The sequence below is a fragment of the Pyxicephalus adspersus genome, chromosome 6, assembly GCF_032062135.1.
Source record: "Pyxicephalus adspersus chromosome 6, UCB_Pads_2.0, whole genome shotgun sequence".
NCBI classification, from domain to species: Eukaryota; Metazoa; Chordata; class Amphibia; order Anura; family Pyxicephalidae; genus Pyxicephalus; species Pyxicephalus adspersus.
In genome coordinates, this window is record NC_092863.1 from 94,369,303 (window position 1) to 94,387,117 (window position 17,815).

General features: G+C 39.9%; 1 protein-coding gene across 1 annotated transcript in view; it reads left to right on the top strand.

Moving 5' to 3' along the window:
* C7 (complement C7) overlaps nt 1-16,573 on the top strand; it is a 48,010-nt gene extending 31,437 nt beyond the window's left edge. Inside the window, exons 11-18 of the mRNA XM_072416642.1 lie at nt 3,744-3,972; nt 4,955-5,132; nt 9,821-9,908; nt 11,625-11,757; nt 12,058-12,249; nt 13,061-13,154; nt 13,583-13,764; nt 16,171-16,573. Of these exons, the coding sequence (XP_072272743.1) occupies nt 3,744-3,972; nt 4,955-5,132; nt 9,821-9,908; nt 11,625-11,757; nt 12,058-12,249; nt 13,061-13,154; nt 13,583-13,764; nt 16,171-16,343 (1,269 nt within the window). The 3' untranslated portion in view covers nt 16,344-16,573. The remainder of the gene's footprint in view (nt 1-3,743; nt 3,973-4,954; nt 5,133-9,820; nt 9,909-11,624; nt 11,758-12,057; nt 12,250-13,060; nt 13,155-13,582; nt 13,765-16,170) is intronic.
* The last annotated feature ends 1,242 nt before the right edge of the window (nt 16,574-17,815 follow it).

Here is a 17,815-nt window from a genome sequence, read left to right on the forward strand (position 1 = left end):
TGCAGGTGACCAGGGCAGGAATATAGATTTATTCTCTCCCTTGCAGCTATAACCTCCTCACCTTTCTTCTTGAAAGGTTGTCCATCAGATATTGGAATGTGTCTATGGGAATTTGTGCTCAATTGGATAAAAGAGCATTTGTGAGGTCAGGTATTGATGGATAAGTAAACCTGGCTCACAGTTGAAGTTAAACAAATCATATGAAATACCAGGACATTATAGGCATATACATATAAAACAGATTTTCAATAACATACCCATATAAAAGATGTATTGGGCCTGATTTATTAAAGAACTCCAAGGCTGGAAAGAATACACATTCTTCAGTAAAGCTGGGTGATCCAGCAAATCTGGAATGGATCTGATCCAGGGTTCAAAACATTTGCTAGGAAATACCTACCACCCTTGGAGAGCTTTCATAAATCAGGTCCTATTTGCTGATAGACTAAAGCTCTCCAAGACTGTAGGGGATTGACTTTCACAAGAGAACTTTGGTTTTTAACTTTGCTTTTAGTTGGAAATTGTTTAAATTTTGTTCCAGCTGGAAAGGATCTGGTATAGATTTTAGAACATGTGCTAGCCAATTGCAAATGACTTTGAAGAAATCAATTTCAGGTTTGTTGGATCACCCAGCTTCACTGATGAATGTGTATCCTGGAGCTTTTTCTGCACCTTATTTCTCATTGCCTTGTTATTTGGCTGTATGATGTTCCTTTTCTACTAGATGGAAAGATGCAGATCGGCCTTCCTTCTCTGAGTTCTTTTTGATATATTTAGCTGTATTCTTGGCCAATAACTGGATCTTTTGGTCTGATATATTCCATCATTCTAGGCCTATGTTATATGGAGTGATTGCACGGACATATATATTGGCTATCTCCTTTTTCTGAAGAAGCAAGCTAGTCATGTGAAATGCATCAAACAAGTTAATTCTGTGGTCGTGATATGACAGATAATGTATTTAGCCTTCACCGAATGGAATCATTTCACATCAATATTTTGTATAATTTGTTCAGTATTACTCCTTGGGATGTGACATTCATAATTAGGTATACTATTGGAATCTAATTGTTTGTTCACAACTGGAGCTGATCCTAAAGGTAGAATCATTTCTGCTGCCCTGCTCCTCCTAATATCCCACATCTCTAGGTTAGAGCCTGGACCTCTATGTCCCTTGTATAAACCGGTACCTTCTTTTACTTCTGTTCTTATCTGGTAAATTAGCTTGTATGTTTATTATATTTAAATGTGTTTAAATATATATCAGTAACTTTGCCTTCACTTGCTGGAAAGTTGTTCTAAAATTTGTCAGCTTGTATTTTGGTGCATCTGTCTTGACATATGGCGCTGGTGAGTTAATCTGCGGAAGGCAGATATGATTGTCAGCTTCCTTCTTAGGGACTATCACAACAAAGTGAGATGCGGCAAGGTGATGGATTCCTTGTTTAATCATTAAATATAAAAATAGCAGCAAATCTTTTGGCATTGCATTGCACCGGCCAAAAAAACAAAATCGTTAAAAACAATTTCAGTATCCTTCAGAAGCTAGTCTTCATCCAGCCCTACCTAACAGAAAGCAAAGCAGAGGCTTAATGTGTAAAGACAAAATATGTTTACTACTTTTATACATTCAGTTCTGTCTGCACTTGTAGTTAACATTTTGAAAACAATCATTAAGGGTTCTATTTATAAAACAGAGAGTCAGACATTCCCTCTTGGGAATCTTCCAAGTCCATGTGTTTCAATGGCTATAATTGATTCCCACCAGGGAATGTCTGAGAGAATGTCAGATTCCCTGTTTTTTTAAAAGAACCAAATGTTTATTTACAGCCAGCAGCATGGACCTTGTTGCTAAAATCCCAAAATGCAACCAGCAGCCCATGGTAAAAGAACATCTGAACACTTTTATCTGGTGGTGCTGTCCTGCATACATAAAAGCACCACTGCCCTCTGACACTTCTAGTTGTGTTGGATACCATGTCCACTCTGGGCAATGGGTTTCCTGCTTTCACCTTCTACATCAACACGACTAGCACAATGTAAACTTTAAAAGCAAAGTGTGTGAACACAACTCAACATTATTGAATATGGATATTTCCAGTAAGAAGTACTGGTAATGCTACAGCATTACCAGTACTTCTTACTGGAAAGATCCAAATTCAATAATACATTTTAGAAAGTTGTGCATTGCCTACCTTGTGGCAGGTTTAGGGGCCAGCTTCATAAAGACATGTTTTACGAGTATGGTGAGGAGAAACTTTATTGACCTTTATAGAGCCAGGACCACAGACCTTTAGGATGAAACTTTCATGGTCAATAGGCCATTTCAGGGGTGGGCGGGAGCACATTAGGCCGGACTCTGAGTCCCGCCCTAATGTCTCCGCCCACCACCAGGGAATGCCCCTGAAGTGAAATCCCTTTCTTTCGTATACATTGTGGAGGAGAGGGATTTCCCTTCAGAGAGCTTTCCCTATTTACTGCTGTGATTGAAGCATTAATGCCAGCCGCGGCAAATAGTGAAGCAACAGCAAGGAGGCGGCTCCGGAGCTCCAGGGGCTCCGGCTCCAGTAGTTTCTAACGCTCCATGGCCGACCTGCCGGCATTAGGCTGGATCGGCAAGGGGGCGTTAGGCCGGAACGAACTACCGGCTAGGCCGTATCTGGCCTAAAGGAGTTTGCCGGCCCCTGGTTTAGAACATCAATTGTGGGCCAGGTCCTCCCGTCAAGCATCAGTACCCAACCTTACAAATGACTGAAATTCAGGCAGACATTTTTAACATCTTATGGAAGAGTGAAGGCTGTTCTTGCGGTAAGAGAACTTTGGGTTGGTGGGGTGGATGGACAACTTTGCTATGATGTCATTTTTTAGAACTGAGTGTCAAACAAGCTCATATAAGAATGATGGTGAGGTGTCAAGAGACTTTTGGACATATAGGGCCAAATTTATTGAAGTTCTCCAAGACTGGAGTAGATAGACTATCACAGAGGAAACCGGGTAATTTAGCAAACCTAGAATGGATCTGGTTCAGGACTGAAAACATTTGCCAAATAAAAGCAAATGTTTTTAGGAAATCCATTCCAGGTTTGTTGCTTTCCCTATGCTAGTCTATCCTCACCAGTCTTAGAGCTTTAAAAAAAAACAGCTCCATAGTGTACTATGTATAAAACATTGCTGTCTCTGGCAAACTAATAATTCACCCATTAAGTACAAGTATATTTATTTGGTAAATGTCTTTAAAAACAAGGCTGTGCACTTCAGGGGTTCTGATGATTCTTTTTTCATCAGGGCTTTAGAATACTGTACGACAGATTAACCCGTTTGAGCCTGAGATTATCCATTTTGTTGAGCATCGTAAAGCCCTAATGAAGGGGAACCATTAGAACACCTTAGACACATTGGGCCTGATTTATCAAAGCTCTTTAACACCGAAGATGATACACTTTCAATAGTTAATTTGGGTGATCCAGCAAACCTGGAATGGAATTCTTAAAAGTCATTAATGCTGGACCAGATGCTTTCCAGGTTTGCTGGATCACTTGGGCCTACTGATAAAAGTCTATCCTCTCCAGCCTTGAAGAGCTTTATTCAATCAGGCCCATTGACTTTAAGAAATTTCAGGACCTAAATACATTTGGATACATTCTCAATTGGTTTAGCACCAGCTTTCTTCTATACTGCCTGGCAATAAAAAAAACTAACACTTCTCTGCTCTGAAACACTGATTTTTTTAAAATTTTTTTTAGCTTACTCCATTGTATGAACTGGTAAAAGAAGTGCCCTGTGCATCAGTAAAACGAATCTACTTGAAACGAGCCATTGAAGAATATATTAGTGAAACACATTCATGCCGGTGCAAGCCATGTCAGAACAATGGACAGCCTGTTGTCAAAGGAAGAGAGTGCCAGTGTTACTGTAAGCCCCATACCCATGGAAATGCCTGTCAAGATGGAACCCTGGTTGATGAAAGCCCAGGTAGGAAAATTTAAGTTTATAGTCATTTCTTGCTTTTTCATGGTCCCATGTTTTTATTTAAAGGTAAAAGAAGATAGACGATGTTCTTTCTGCAATAAAATAATCTTACCTACCTGGTACAGTCACCTGGTCTTGCTCCAATGAGGGCACCGCCATCAGAGGTGGAGACATTGTCATTCCTTTCTGCCTCTGTGTTCACATTTTTTCTCACGCTAGTTTAGTTTCAGTTTAAAACAGCCTATGACCCAGAGCCTGCCATGATTCTTTGAGACACCACAGCATTTTGTTCAGACATGCATTGACATTTTTTCCACTAGGAGCTTATAAACAGTCCACTAATGGCAGCTTAAGCTTAGGAATATGGTCACATCTCCAAATTACTTCTTTGTCTTTGTCCACCAAGAATCGGGGAGCCTACACACCACACTTTCAGCATGCAGACACATTCCTAGGGGTGCTAGTTTTGGTGTGGGTCTCCTATGGTACTGTTCAGTGAAAATGTGTTTTTAACGAACTGGAAATATGAAGGCAGATTGCAGACTTGTATTGATGGCCCTCTGTTTTCACTACTTCATTGTCCCTGTACAGTAACAGGTATGCAGATTTTGGGTTAGCAACTCAAAATATTGAAGCAAAAAGTCAGCATGACAGCCAGGCATGTAAACAATCAGAATTTAACAAACACAGCTTACATGTTATCTCTAGAAACAATTTCCTGGAAGAACTTTACAAAGTATTTTTTGCTGACACAATGGCTAAATTTTATTCTAAGGGGGTATTACTGTATATGATAATTGTATATTGTATATGTTTTTGTAGTGGTAAAGCAATAAGGTAACCCTCAAAATGGTTTCTAAAGAAGATAATTAGCAGTTACATTGTATATTCAACCAATTTTTAAGCACCATTAAAATGAAAAGGAATTCATGGATCATTCTATATTGTATTTCTGTATATCTCATTCAATTTTCTATGATTGAAGGAGTTGTTCACGGTAGCTGGAGCTGCTGGTCATCCTGGAGCGTCTGTCGTGGAACCTCTGGAAGAAGAGTCCGGAACCGAGTTTGTAACAACCCTGCACCCAGCGGAGGAGGGAAGAGCTGTATTGGGGACTCCATAGAAAGCCAAAAGTGCGAGGAGGATGAACTGGAGCATCTACGGTTTGTTATTTATATAATCTACAACTGAACCCAAGGTTCTGCTGTGAGAATTTTTAAAAATGGTAATTATTTATTAGTGATGGATTAAGGAACAATGGGGCTCCAGGCACAATGGGGCTCTTTGACCTTTCATCTTTTTGATTGACATTGATAGTGGTTGGAGAAAACACAGATGAAGTCTTGCTATTTGCAATATCTGTATTAACATTCAGATCCTCTCCGTCAGACACCAAATCCCTACAAACGTTCTCCCTACGTTCTCCCTTAAAGGACAGGTGCTCAAATCCTATCTGTAGCACTATTTCTCTTGATTCCCATTGAAGAATAAATGTTATTAATCGGACCCTAAGTAGCCCTAAATTTTGTAAAAGAGTTTCTTTAACCCATAATTTTGTCCCAAGCCCTCTTGAACTTTTTGACATTATTTTTTCACTTCCCTTGGAAGGATAGATGTTCTTTGGTGCATATTTCTTCTGTAGTTTATAGCAAAACCACATAAAATATACTCATTCAAAGACCTTTAGGGCTTGTTTAGATGGAAAGTTGAGTTGTGTGCTTATGACTTACCCTAGCCACGCCATGTCAACCACCAGGCACCTGGGATCAGCTATAGGCAGTTTTAATGCACTTCCTGGGCTGATCAAACTGCTATAGGTATGGTTTCTTAGTGTTTTGGGTGCTATGCCCAGGAAATGTAAGGACAGGTTCAGACCTACATCATGATCAAGCAATTCCACAAGGCTCCCGGGTGTTGGCACCTTATCAGCCTCTTGGGCACTTGCACCACAGCACTGGGTCTTAAAGAACCAGCGTCTTCATATTTGACAGCTTACAGCTCCTATTCATTCTCTATGGGGCTGTCCCAGGGAGAACCTACCTGCAACCTCGTGGCCAGTCTGAACATAGCTTAAGGGTATAGGAGGTAGAAATCCTTATAAACAGTTGCAAAATGTATTTTATACGTATGGAGTTCCCATCCAAGTCTATTGAGATAATTGAGTAGAAAAACAACTCAGGAACTGCACCATCTGAAATCGCCTGGAAGACTTTGCATGGGGTATCCCACATGTGCAGCTCTGCAATTTCATCAATTTTGACAAATGACAAGAAGTATCATGCAGGTAAGAATGCTTTTTGCAAAAGGGGTAATTTTGGTACCCTAGGACAGGTAGTGTATAACTTGCAGGATCACCAAATGAAAACAAAAAAAGGATAAAAAGCCTAAAAAAGCCTTAAGGCAGTGGTACCAGCCACTGATATCATGTCACACAGCAGCATGCCCAGGACAATCTTTTTACTGCCTTGCCTAATTTATTTTTGTATTGAATGAATGATGCACTTTGCCAAATAAACCATAAATGAGGTAATAACTGCAACACGAAATCTGATTACAACTTGTACAGTGATCAGCCTGCATCTGCTGTGTGCTAATATTTGTTCTTCCCAAATGTCATATCCTTGATAAAACATTCACCTGTTCTGACAACTGTCAATGTCAATTTGTCACCAAGTGGACGTCGACTTCTACAATCTGCAAAATTAGGAGCTTGCTTATTAATGATGAATATTAGGCAAATTTATACAAAGGTCAGTTGTTCTGTCTCTGCAATCCTTGCCGTTGGCGCTGAATATTTTATTCTTGGATCTTGATGTATTAGCATTTTCTGTATGTCCAAAAATATTGAAAGGGGTTTTCATCTCTGGGGAAACTGATTGTGTAGAACAGCACTCTCAAAATCACTATATGCAGAGACATTTTTGTAGTCTGTAATTTTCGTAGGAAAGACTAGCTGAATATATTTGTTTATTTTCAATAGAATCATTGAAGATATTGCCCCTGATTCATCATTGAAATCCGCGATCGCTGGAAGCGCGAACGTACGCGCGGGATCGCGCACGATTCCGGATCGCTAATACGAATGCGCGACCGATAATCCGATTTTGCTTGATGAATCAGGGGCATTGTCATTGATTTGCTCTTTTATACACATTTTACCCCTTTTTCTCATCAATAGAGTTTGCATTGGTAAAATGAGTACTTTATCATTTATTATTGCAACACATGGTAGAGTACAATATACACTGACTTTATTAGGTTAACCCGCTGAATTCATTGTTAACACAAATATCTAATCAGCCAATGACATTGCAGCAAATTGATGCATTTAGTCATGTAGACATTGTCACAACAACCTGATAAAGTTCCAACTAAGCATCAGTATGGGAAAGAAAGGTGATTTAGGTGAGATTGAACATGCCATGGTTATTTGTGCCAAATAGGTTGGTCTGTGTATTTTAGAAACTGATTATCTGTTGGGATTTTCACACACCTATCTGTAGGGTTGTGAAACTGAAAAAGGAAAAATATCAAGTGAGCAGCAGTTCTCTGAAAATTGTGGCAGTCAGTGAAGAATGGCCAGAATAGTTTGAGCTGATTGAAAAGATTGGAAAAACTCTCCCAACCTGATGAGTCTTGATTTCTTCTAAAAAAATTTGGATGGTAGGGTCAGAATTTGGCATCAACAATATGAAAGTATGGATTCATCATGCCTTGTATTCAAAGTGCAGGCATGTGGTGGTGTAAAGGGGGAATGGGATAATTCTTAGTGCCATTCTGAGCTCCTTGGTACCAACGCAGCATCATTTAATAGCCACAGTCTACCTTAATATTGTTGCTAACCATGTCCATCCCTTTATGACCTTCTGATGGCCGTTTCTAACAGAATAACATAACATGTCACAAAGCTCAAATCACCCCAATTGGTTTCTAACATAGCAATTGGTTCACTGGACTCAAATGGCCCCCACAGTTATTAGATGTCAATAGAACACCTTTGGGATGTGGTGAAATGGGAGATTTACATAGTGGATGTACAGCTGAAAATTTGCTGCAAATGCATAATGCTAAGATGTCAATATGGACCAAAATTCCTGATGAATGTTTCTAGAACCTTGACTAATCTATGCCATGAAGAATTATAGCAGTTTTGAAGGCAAAAGAAGGTTCAACCCAGCAAGGTGTACCAAAAAATAAAAGTCGCCAGTGAGCGTGTGTTGCACTTAATTGTAGTGCCATTTATTTCCCCAAAGCACCACAATGTATATATATTTTAGCCAACTAAAACACAGATGTAAAGCGATCTGGGCATTGTGATGCTCTGCATTGACAAAAAAGTGCAGGCCTGTAAAATACCTCAATATAGATGCATTGTCACCGCTGACTGTAGCTTCACCATCACCCCCTAAACCCAGTCCTGTACACTGCTTTCCAGATTGACCGCAGTATCTCTGTTGCTGAACCCTTCCCATTGTGATCTGCAGTGTCTGTGAAGATAAATGTATGAGATACAAATAAAGTAGGATTTGGCTCAGTCAGGGAACCTAAAGGAATTTGTTTTCTTTATTTTTTGAGGCTTGTGCATCATAGAACATCATAGCACATAGTAACTGGAGTTGGTTTTTGTTTAGATCATCATACAGGAGCCTTTAGATGTACTATAAGGAAGTGCAGCCCACCAGCGACATAATGTGACCCCCTTGGGGTTTCACTTCTCTGAATTTGGCCCACTGTTTCGTCTATGGCTTGACGTGATGTATTTGTCACAGGACTGAGGGATCTGTGCCTCCTTAGTGTCACCCACTTTGCATTCCCTGCTGCCAGCACCAGCTCTGCTCAGAGATCCTGGTCTCTGCTGGTCGTATGACCCCCTGTCAGCTGCCCCTTTGCCTCAGAGGACTAGCGTGTCCTGCAGATGCACTCCACCCGCTTGCAAACATGCAAACAGCACCTTAACTGCCTCCTCTCCCTCACTCCCTCTAGCGGTGGCTTTGGATGTCTGAAGGTCACATGGCCCATCTATCACATGAGCTTTTAATATTTTTATTATTATTAATAAACAGGATTTATATAGCACCAACATATTACGCAGCGTTGTACATTAAATGGGGGTAGCAAATGACAGACAGATACAGACAATGACACAGGAGGAGTAAAGGACCCTGCCCCGAGGAGCTTACGATCTTCACTTTATAAAACAGTGACTGGCAACAGGTAGTTGCCTGGACAAGGAGTTCCTTTGGTTCTGCTCCCAGGTTTCTGCTGTTCCTGTTTGTGCCGCCTGTTCCTGACTTATTCCTGTACCGACCCCTGCTTGTTTTCTGACTATTCCTGATCGTCGCCTTCCCTGGCCTTGTCTCACCATTCTCTGGCTCCCACTCCGGCACCATGCTTTGTTCCTGCTAGTTAGCAGTCCGCTGCCTTGGCGGGCACCGGAGCGGCAACCTGGCAGCAGGTCGTCGTACAACATCCTCAACTCTAAAGGCTCTGGAGAATACTGGGCTGTTGCTTAGATCCTGCTTCCGTGCACGTCTCCACCCACTGGGCTGGTGACACAGAGGGTCCACCACTGTGGAGCCATGACCGTATGTGATGCTTAAAGAGGGCTCCATTGTTCTGGTCTCTGTGGCCAAATGGTGTGGCATCAAAAACTAGAAAAGGTAAGTATCTGCTGCTGAATATGGAAGGGGGGGGGGGGGGGGTGTCATGCAAAGGTTCATTTTAGCAAATTATTTCAGTGCTGGCATAATGTTATAATAATAACAACAACACATTGTATAGATTTGTAAAATAAAATGGTAATTGTGTATATTACATTTATAATACTAAATGTGTTTTGGTTTGCATGCAGAACTGTGGAGCCCCATTGCTTTGATATCAACATTTTACCCACTGAGTTCTGTGGCCCACCTCCAACCCTGGTAAATGGCTACATCTTGGTAAGTACAGCTGTTTTATTTTTATTTTCTTTGTTTCATTGTTTTCAAAAGTGCAAAGTTAGCTCAAAGGACTTGTTGTGGAAAACATAATTGTTAGCTGCTCTCATGCCCATAACACTGGAATGTATCCAGAAGTGGCAAAGTGGCCAATGAGGTTTGCACGCATTGCCCTTGCATTTGAGCTGGCGGTGCCTTCTTTCTCACGAAAAAGGAAAAGTAACCTCACAACCAGAAGCTACATGGTGCTTCCCGGAACCGCGCTGCAGCTTCACTGCAACACAAACACAACTGCATCCATGAAGAAGTTCTCAATCTGCTCCCTTAGAGTTGAATGGGAGCAGCTGGGAGTGTGGTTGAGCCTAAAGAATAATGCTGCACTTTACCACAAATCTGAAATGGTCATAACTCTTTTGTTAAGAAATTTATATTAGTTATTAGGAATGAGTGGAATAGAATTTTTCCAGCCTGAAACCTTTAGGATAATCAGCAAGTGTCATCATTCTTGCATAATGCATTGGCTTTGTTCAATATGGAAAGCCAAAATAAAGCATTTTGTAAGGGTGTAATGGTCTTAAAATGGCTTCTGAGAGTTACAGAAGCTCAGCTGCAAGTATTCTAGACCTGATGATTTGCCAATAAAACTGCTTATCATTAACCTAATTAGTTTCACAGAAAACAAAAAACAGACGGCCAACAAAAAGAAAACTAAAATTAACAAAAGCTAACTAACTAACAAAAGTAACAAAAGAACACTAATAGTCTGGTGACAGGGTCTCTTTATTTTAATGTCATCAACAATCTTTCCATAACATTAAATGTGCATTTATTGTGTTTCATGCATGTTCTTTTCTTTAAAAAAGCCCTCGTTTGTGTAGACATCTAACAGCTTTGAGACTGCTGCTGGGTGCCATCATCTTGGATGTGATGTCAGCCGCCCCAGCAGACTCCATGTTGCACATTCTAGTATTTCCCTTTACCCCTCCACCAGCAAGTACAAAAATGAAAAGAATGGAAGAACTGGGCCAGCACGGACAGTAATAAGACACTACCAGAATAGGAGAGAGATGTGCGAGAAGAGGTGGGAATGCTAGGGTGCTAAGCCATTGGCTCTTCTGGACTAATCAAACTTCCTGGCAATTACAAATGAATATTAATACTTAATATAAAAAATGTTTTTTCCTTGCTTGGTGCTGAATGAAAGGGTCTACACAATCACCCCCCACTGCTCGTTATAGCAGTGAGACAATCCCAGGAGCACGAATTAACAATGTTGGGGGGCGGGGGGCATTCCATACAGAGGTAATATTGAATAAAAAGACTACCTAGAGCAATGGATTATTATTTTTTTTAGTTAGAACTGTCTGCAGAATAAAATATATGTGAATATGTTATTAAACATGGAAATATTGTTTAAATATAAGTTGATCTTATACTGAGATTTGATGTTAGCATTAATATTGTTTTATTTAAAGTATACATTTTAATGATGGGTCAAATTCTAAGCTGAACTCCATGTAAGCAGCCAAATACACAATAATGAAATAAATTCATATACACAGTTACGGCTCTTTTGACATAACACATTTCCATAATATCATTTATAATGTTTTTTTTTTTTTTGCATCAAGTGAAAACAGAATGAAGCCTCTTACATGCCTAGCACCCATATAAATGGAAAACAATGACCGAGTCTCTTTGAATTTGTTTTCTCAATAGGATGATGACAATTCCTACTATGTTGGCAAACGTATTGTATACACTTGTAATAGCGGGTACACGCTGGTGGGCGAGGCTGTTGCTGAATGTAGAGAAAATCGCCAGTGGGATGTTAGTGCCATGGAGTGCCAACGTAAGTAGATATATTGCTCTAATGTAAGTTATTCTTCCTAATTATGTAATTAGCTGTAATTATGATATACCCATAAGATAAAAATGAACTAATTTTGGAGAGTTTTGCTCTTACTTTTACTTATATCTGCCCTTAGATATGGCTTACTTTATACATTTATTATTATAACATATATCTGCAATTTTCCTGTCAATGCTTTGCTTATACTCAAAATTATTCTGCAAAATTTAGGACAATGTAAAGACTTTCCTAAATCTGTCCAAACTGTATTCAACATTGTTATGACAAACATTTTTGCAGGGCTTTTGTGTTCTTTGCCTCAACTTCCCAGTGACATCACAGTTACCCCAGAGAAAAATTCCTACCAGGTTGGAGATAAAATAAAGTTTACATGCCAGCAAGGCCTGGAATTGGAGGGTCCAGATGTAGTTTCATGCAGTTCAAGTCTGACCTGGAATGCTGATATAACAGAAATCCGTTGCACAAGAAAAGGTAATTACAAGCTTTGTTAAGTCATGTGACCTGATGTTTTTTAATTAGCCTTAACTATAGCTTTATGGCTAGATAATGGTTTGCTGGATTTGTTAACAAAACTTATGATGATAATAATATAAACATAATATTCAATGATAATAGTAATCACATGACTGAAAGTTTCCTTTTAATACATTTTTTTGTTTATAAAATTAATTACCTTGAAAATTGAGTTAACCAGATGGGTAACTCTGAGATCACATCATACAGACCATGCCCGGTGTATATCCCACCCCCATCAGCGCCATATGCAATGAGTGATTTTACTGCTTATTAGGGGGAAATTAACAATGCTAATCACTAATACTCAAATCAATGGTCGGTGGTCTAATATTGGGTTTGATGAATCTTTGAACAATGGCCTGATGATGATGGGAGGTGGTTCCAATTTTGTCCTGAGATATGTATCTGCACAGCAGTAAATGAATCCTTATTGTAAGCAGAAATGCCATATAAAACTATTTTACTTGTTGTGTGTACTGCTGTACAAACCTATTCACCTTCTACATAAAAATGTCCCTAAGCATTAATGACAGTAGGATCATTTCCAATTACCTGGACAATACATGCTAACTATCAGCTGAATAATCTAATTAGGGTTCTGCAGACATTTCACAGCAATCACTATAACATTCTACAGATAAGATCTGTTAATATAAGTACACTCTGTTGGATTCATCAAAGGGTCAAATGTGAAGGCGATAGATCTGTGAATTAAAAATAAATGGTATTTGTTGATAACCCTTGTATTGAGGATGTATTTCTACAGTTGCAGCCACTCCAAAACCAGATGAAACAAAATGCAAACCTTGGGAGAAAGTCCAGGAATCGGAATGCACCTGCAAAATGCCAGCTGAGTGTGGGTAAGATTTCTGTGAATATATACTAATAAAATACCTGTTATTTACAAAGCTTCTGGGATGACAAAGGTGGTCATAGGTGACAAAATTTACCAACACGGTGGCTACCTACAAAAACTTGACAGTGTTGCAAATGAAAAGGTCTTGACGTGTTGCTGTAGAAATAAAAAAACTTAGCCACACACCAGCCACAAAATTGAAGCAATATGATAAAGATGAAGATTCAGGAAATACAGACATTGGCGCAAATATCACAATGGTGTTCCATGGGGAATATATAACACAAGTGTAGTTTGGGTGCTCCAGGCATCAATGACCACAAAAAGTTCAAATATTTTCTATTTGTATAGTCACTTATCAATGTTGTCAAATGAAACACAAGACATCATAACAGCTGAAATGACATAACATTTATATATTTTCTTTTTCAGCTCCTCTTTGAGTATATGTGCCATAGATGGCCGAAACAGCAGGACCGTTGCTCTAACAGTCTGTAAAATGCATGCACTTGAATGCCTGGGGAGGAAATACACACTGACTGCAGACGAAAACTGCAATTTCCCCAAAAAGGATAACTCATGCGACTCATGCCACCTGTGGGAAACCTGTTCTGGTGAGACTTGCCTTATTTATTATAACTGTACTTTGTACAGAAACAAGAACAGGTGTCCGCAAAACCAGCACAAAGTTGTATATTCACAGGTGCAAGGTCTTTGCTAAAATGCAGCTTAAAAAAACAAAACAGTGGGAGAGAAAGAAGATTGATATTTAACCTCCTTTTTCCTCTGGCTGCCATGCTGCAGGGATATCATCCTTCTCTTGACAAGATCTCAGTAAATCGCTAATACTTCAAATCTCAAGGGAGTACAGCTAGTGACATGACTGCGGACTTTGTAAAGTGCTGCATAATATGTTGTCACTATATAAATACTGTGTAATAATAATAGTATTAATAATGAAGATGCTACAACACAATACTGGTAGTGTCTTCCCAGGGAGATTTGGAGTACTCTGCATGACTAGGGTAGAGTAGAGTGATCCTTAAGAGCTGCAAACACTCACCCAATGGCCCCTTGCCCTTCCAACTTACCCACCTTAAATAATGACTCTAGACAAAGAATTTTTGTTGGATAGCAATTGGCCATAGCAGCCCATTTATTCTTATTTCACAATATCTATAAAACATATATATATTAACCTTTTCAAATAACAAACATTTTAAACATACTTTTTCACACAGCCTACCCAATTCGCTTTCTTAACAGGTCCATGAAAAATTTACTTCCACTGAACTGATAAAATTAAGTTACCTCCGCTCATTAACCAGGCCCCCAGGCGCCCTCAGGCCGCCTCGGGGACAATCAGCGGATAACCACTTCCAATCCCCTGACCCCCACGACAACCGAGTGTCGTGCAAGGCCACCTTCAACAAAAACAAGAAAAAACAATACTACCGTGTCTCACCCCCCTTTATTTTCTTCCCCAACCAATTTAACCCTTTCATGGACCCTAAGAAAGAAAGCCGACCTTGCTGCCATGACAGTACAAACGTTGACCACCCTCTTAACCCTGATGGGAGGGAGGGCGGGAGATTCTTGATCGTCAGGTAAGAACTGCCCCCTACTCCCCCCAAACTCTCTATTTAAGCCTAAAATTCTCCCCACCCATAACAACTTAAAACCAATCATTAATCTCCATCTTCCCGCACTTTATTTGAATTTCCCGCTCTTGCTCCTTCCCGCTTTTTTATATTATTAACCCCTTCCTCTCCATCCTCTCCAGTATCCCTCCTCACCCTGTCATGTGTCCCTGCGCTCTAGTTGGCTCCAGTCCAGCTTTCCCGAGATCTCTCCAGGGAAAGTTGAGGTGACATTGTCTATGTGCAAAAGGGGAAAGATAAGTAAAGTATCTAATTTTTTCCCTGTATATTTTTTTAATGCTATTGTCTGAATTAGGAGATCTTAAAAAGGCATCTCCTCTGTAAGAATAAAACATTACCATCTCACAGAAAACACAGATTTTTTTTTTAGATGTTTGATATTTCTTCTGTCCATTCAATACGATCCCAGAGACACAAAAGGACCCCAAAAAAATCTCTATGTGAGATGGATTGACTTTGGCAGTTGTCGCTGTAACACCTCCTTTTTTTGGACTAACAATTGCTCTGTTAATGTGTCAAATCATGTGGCACCTTTGACTATGAAACTTAAAGCTGAATTGCTATTTAAATATATGTCTCAGTATCCACAAAAGATATAAATCCAATTTGAGTGCACCAGCCATCCAATAAAATCCTGTTATTAGCCAGAAAAGTGGTAGCGACATTATCACTGTGTGGCACAAAGCCCATGCAGGAAGCGGGGATGTGGGTGGGACTCGGCAGACCCACCCACTACAGGCTGCCTGTAGAAAACTACAGGAGGGGGCGGATACAAGACCGGTCATCCTGCACAACAACAACAAAAAAAAAAAAAAGCAGTGACTGGTTTTTATAGAGGTGATGTTTCATGCTGGATAGAGAAAGGAAGGAAAGAACATGTCTAAAGTATTTAGATAAAATTTTCTTATCTTGTACTTTTGCACTGGAGAAGATAGACTATCATAGTAGAACATAGGTGATCCAGCAAACCTGGAACAGATTTCCTATAAATTACTTAGTATTAGTAGGCATATGTTTATATTCCTGAGCCAGATTCATTCCAGTTTTGCTGGATCAGCCAGGTATTCCCATGATAGTTTAGCTTCTCCAGACCTTGAAAGCTTTATTAAATCAGGCCCAATGTTGAAAAAATTGCCAGAGCCAGCCAACGGGAATGATCACTGTGTTTTCCAAATAGAAAGGACACAGCAGAGCCGCACCTGCTTGCCCTCTCCTATCCATAGAATGAACGTTGTTGTCTCACTCATTCATTCCAACTGTCACTGAGATGATCATTTGCAGCATCTTTTATTGCATTTCTGTACATACCTTCAGTCTACTTTACATTGTGTTTATTTATCTTTATCCCCGTGTGTCCAGATCAAACAAATACATGCGTCTGCAGAAAAGCTGGGAGCTGTCACGATAAAGGAATCAGCATTTGTGTCCTAGTGAACGGCATAAAGCAAACCATGAGTGAATGTGACGCTGGAATCCTCCAATGCCAAGGGCAGGATGTGGAAGTTGTCAGCACAAGTCCCTGTGATGAGTAGAGGAATCTCAGTGCTGTGTCGTTGTGTTTTTGTCCTTCTAGAAAAGACGTCAAAGCAGCTCAGCACTTCAGCCCCTCTACAGCTCCTTCATGCCTACAAATGCCATTGAATTATGATATTGCGTATACGAAATGTAACATCAAATTCAAGCTGTCAGGTCTTGTGTTTGTGTTTTGTAAAACAAATAAGGTTTTTGTACCAGCTAAAAATAAAACCCTTGCTGTTTAGTATTTGGCTTTTCTCTAAATCATATGCACAGATTGTGCCTAGTTTTACAGTGAGCACATTGCTCTCTCTTTTTTTTCTCTGGTGTTGATGTTCTGTATTTTTCAAGCAATGTATTATGGAGTTGCAACTTTACACTATGAATTTAGTAATTTGGCCTTTTACCTGACAAGTGTCAGTTGTTTAGCAAACCTACATCTCAATAGTAATTGAGAACAGAGGCAGTGGGGGAAAGATTGTATTTAGATATTAAAGCTGGTTGGATTTTTAAGAATTCTCTAGAACAGCACCAGTTCTAATAGGTACCAGTATGGCTTCAAAATGTTTCATTGGTTTTATATATAGTACCTTATACCCTAATTCAGTTTTTGGAGTCAGAGCCCTCTGAAAATATGCAGAAAAGGACTTACTATGTTTGATCTGACTGACCTGTATTCATGGCAGTGACTCAGATGGAACTGAACCCAGAGAGTCACCATAATGACAGCCAGGCAACTAGCTTATCCATCTGTTTCTGCCATCAGAGGGTTTCTTCAAAGGTCTATGGACATCTATATCTGAAGTTGTGGAAATAAACAATCAAACAGGAAAATCTTGGCTCAGATTTGGAATGTCTTTTCCTGTAGACCCTATCTTTCTCATTTGCATCCAAAATATTTGAGCTTCAACTTTAGAGAGCAGTCATTCAGGTACTTTGCACAGCTTGTAGTGCTGAGACAAGGATTTCTGGTACCCAAGGTGAGTATGCCAAAGTGCCCCACCAGCTGTGATGCAAGACAAAAAATATAGAAGGGAATGAAGGAGAAAAAAAATACTATGTCTTTTTTGCATACTCCTCTTGCCTTTTGAACTCTCTTAAGCCCCCCTCCATCCCCAGGCAGATCTCCTCAGTGAATGACCCCTCAGTGACAGATCCCCCATTGACAGATATTGACAGACCATTGACAGACTCTCCAATGACAGATTTCTAAGTAACAAACCCCTAAATGACCGATCCCCTATTGACAGACTCTCCAATGACAGATCCCCAATAACAGATTCCCCAGTGACATACCCCTCAATGACAGATCCCCCAGTGCTAGACCTCTCAATGAGAGGTTGTCCAGTGACAGGCCCCTAAATGACAGATCCCCCATTGAGAGACTCTCCAATGACAGATCCCCAAGTGACAAACCCCTCAATGACAGATCCCCAAGTGACAAACCCCTCAATAACTGATCCCCCAGAGACAGACCTCTTAATGACAG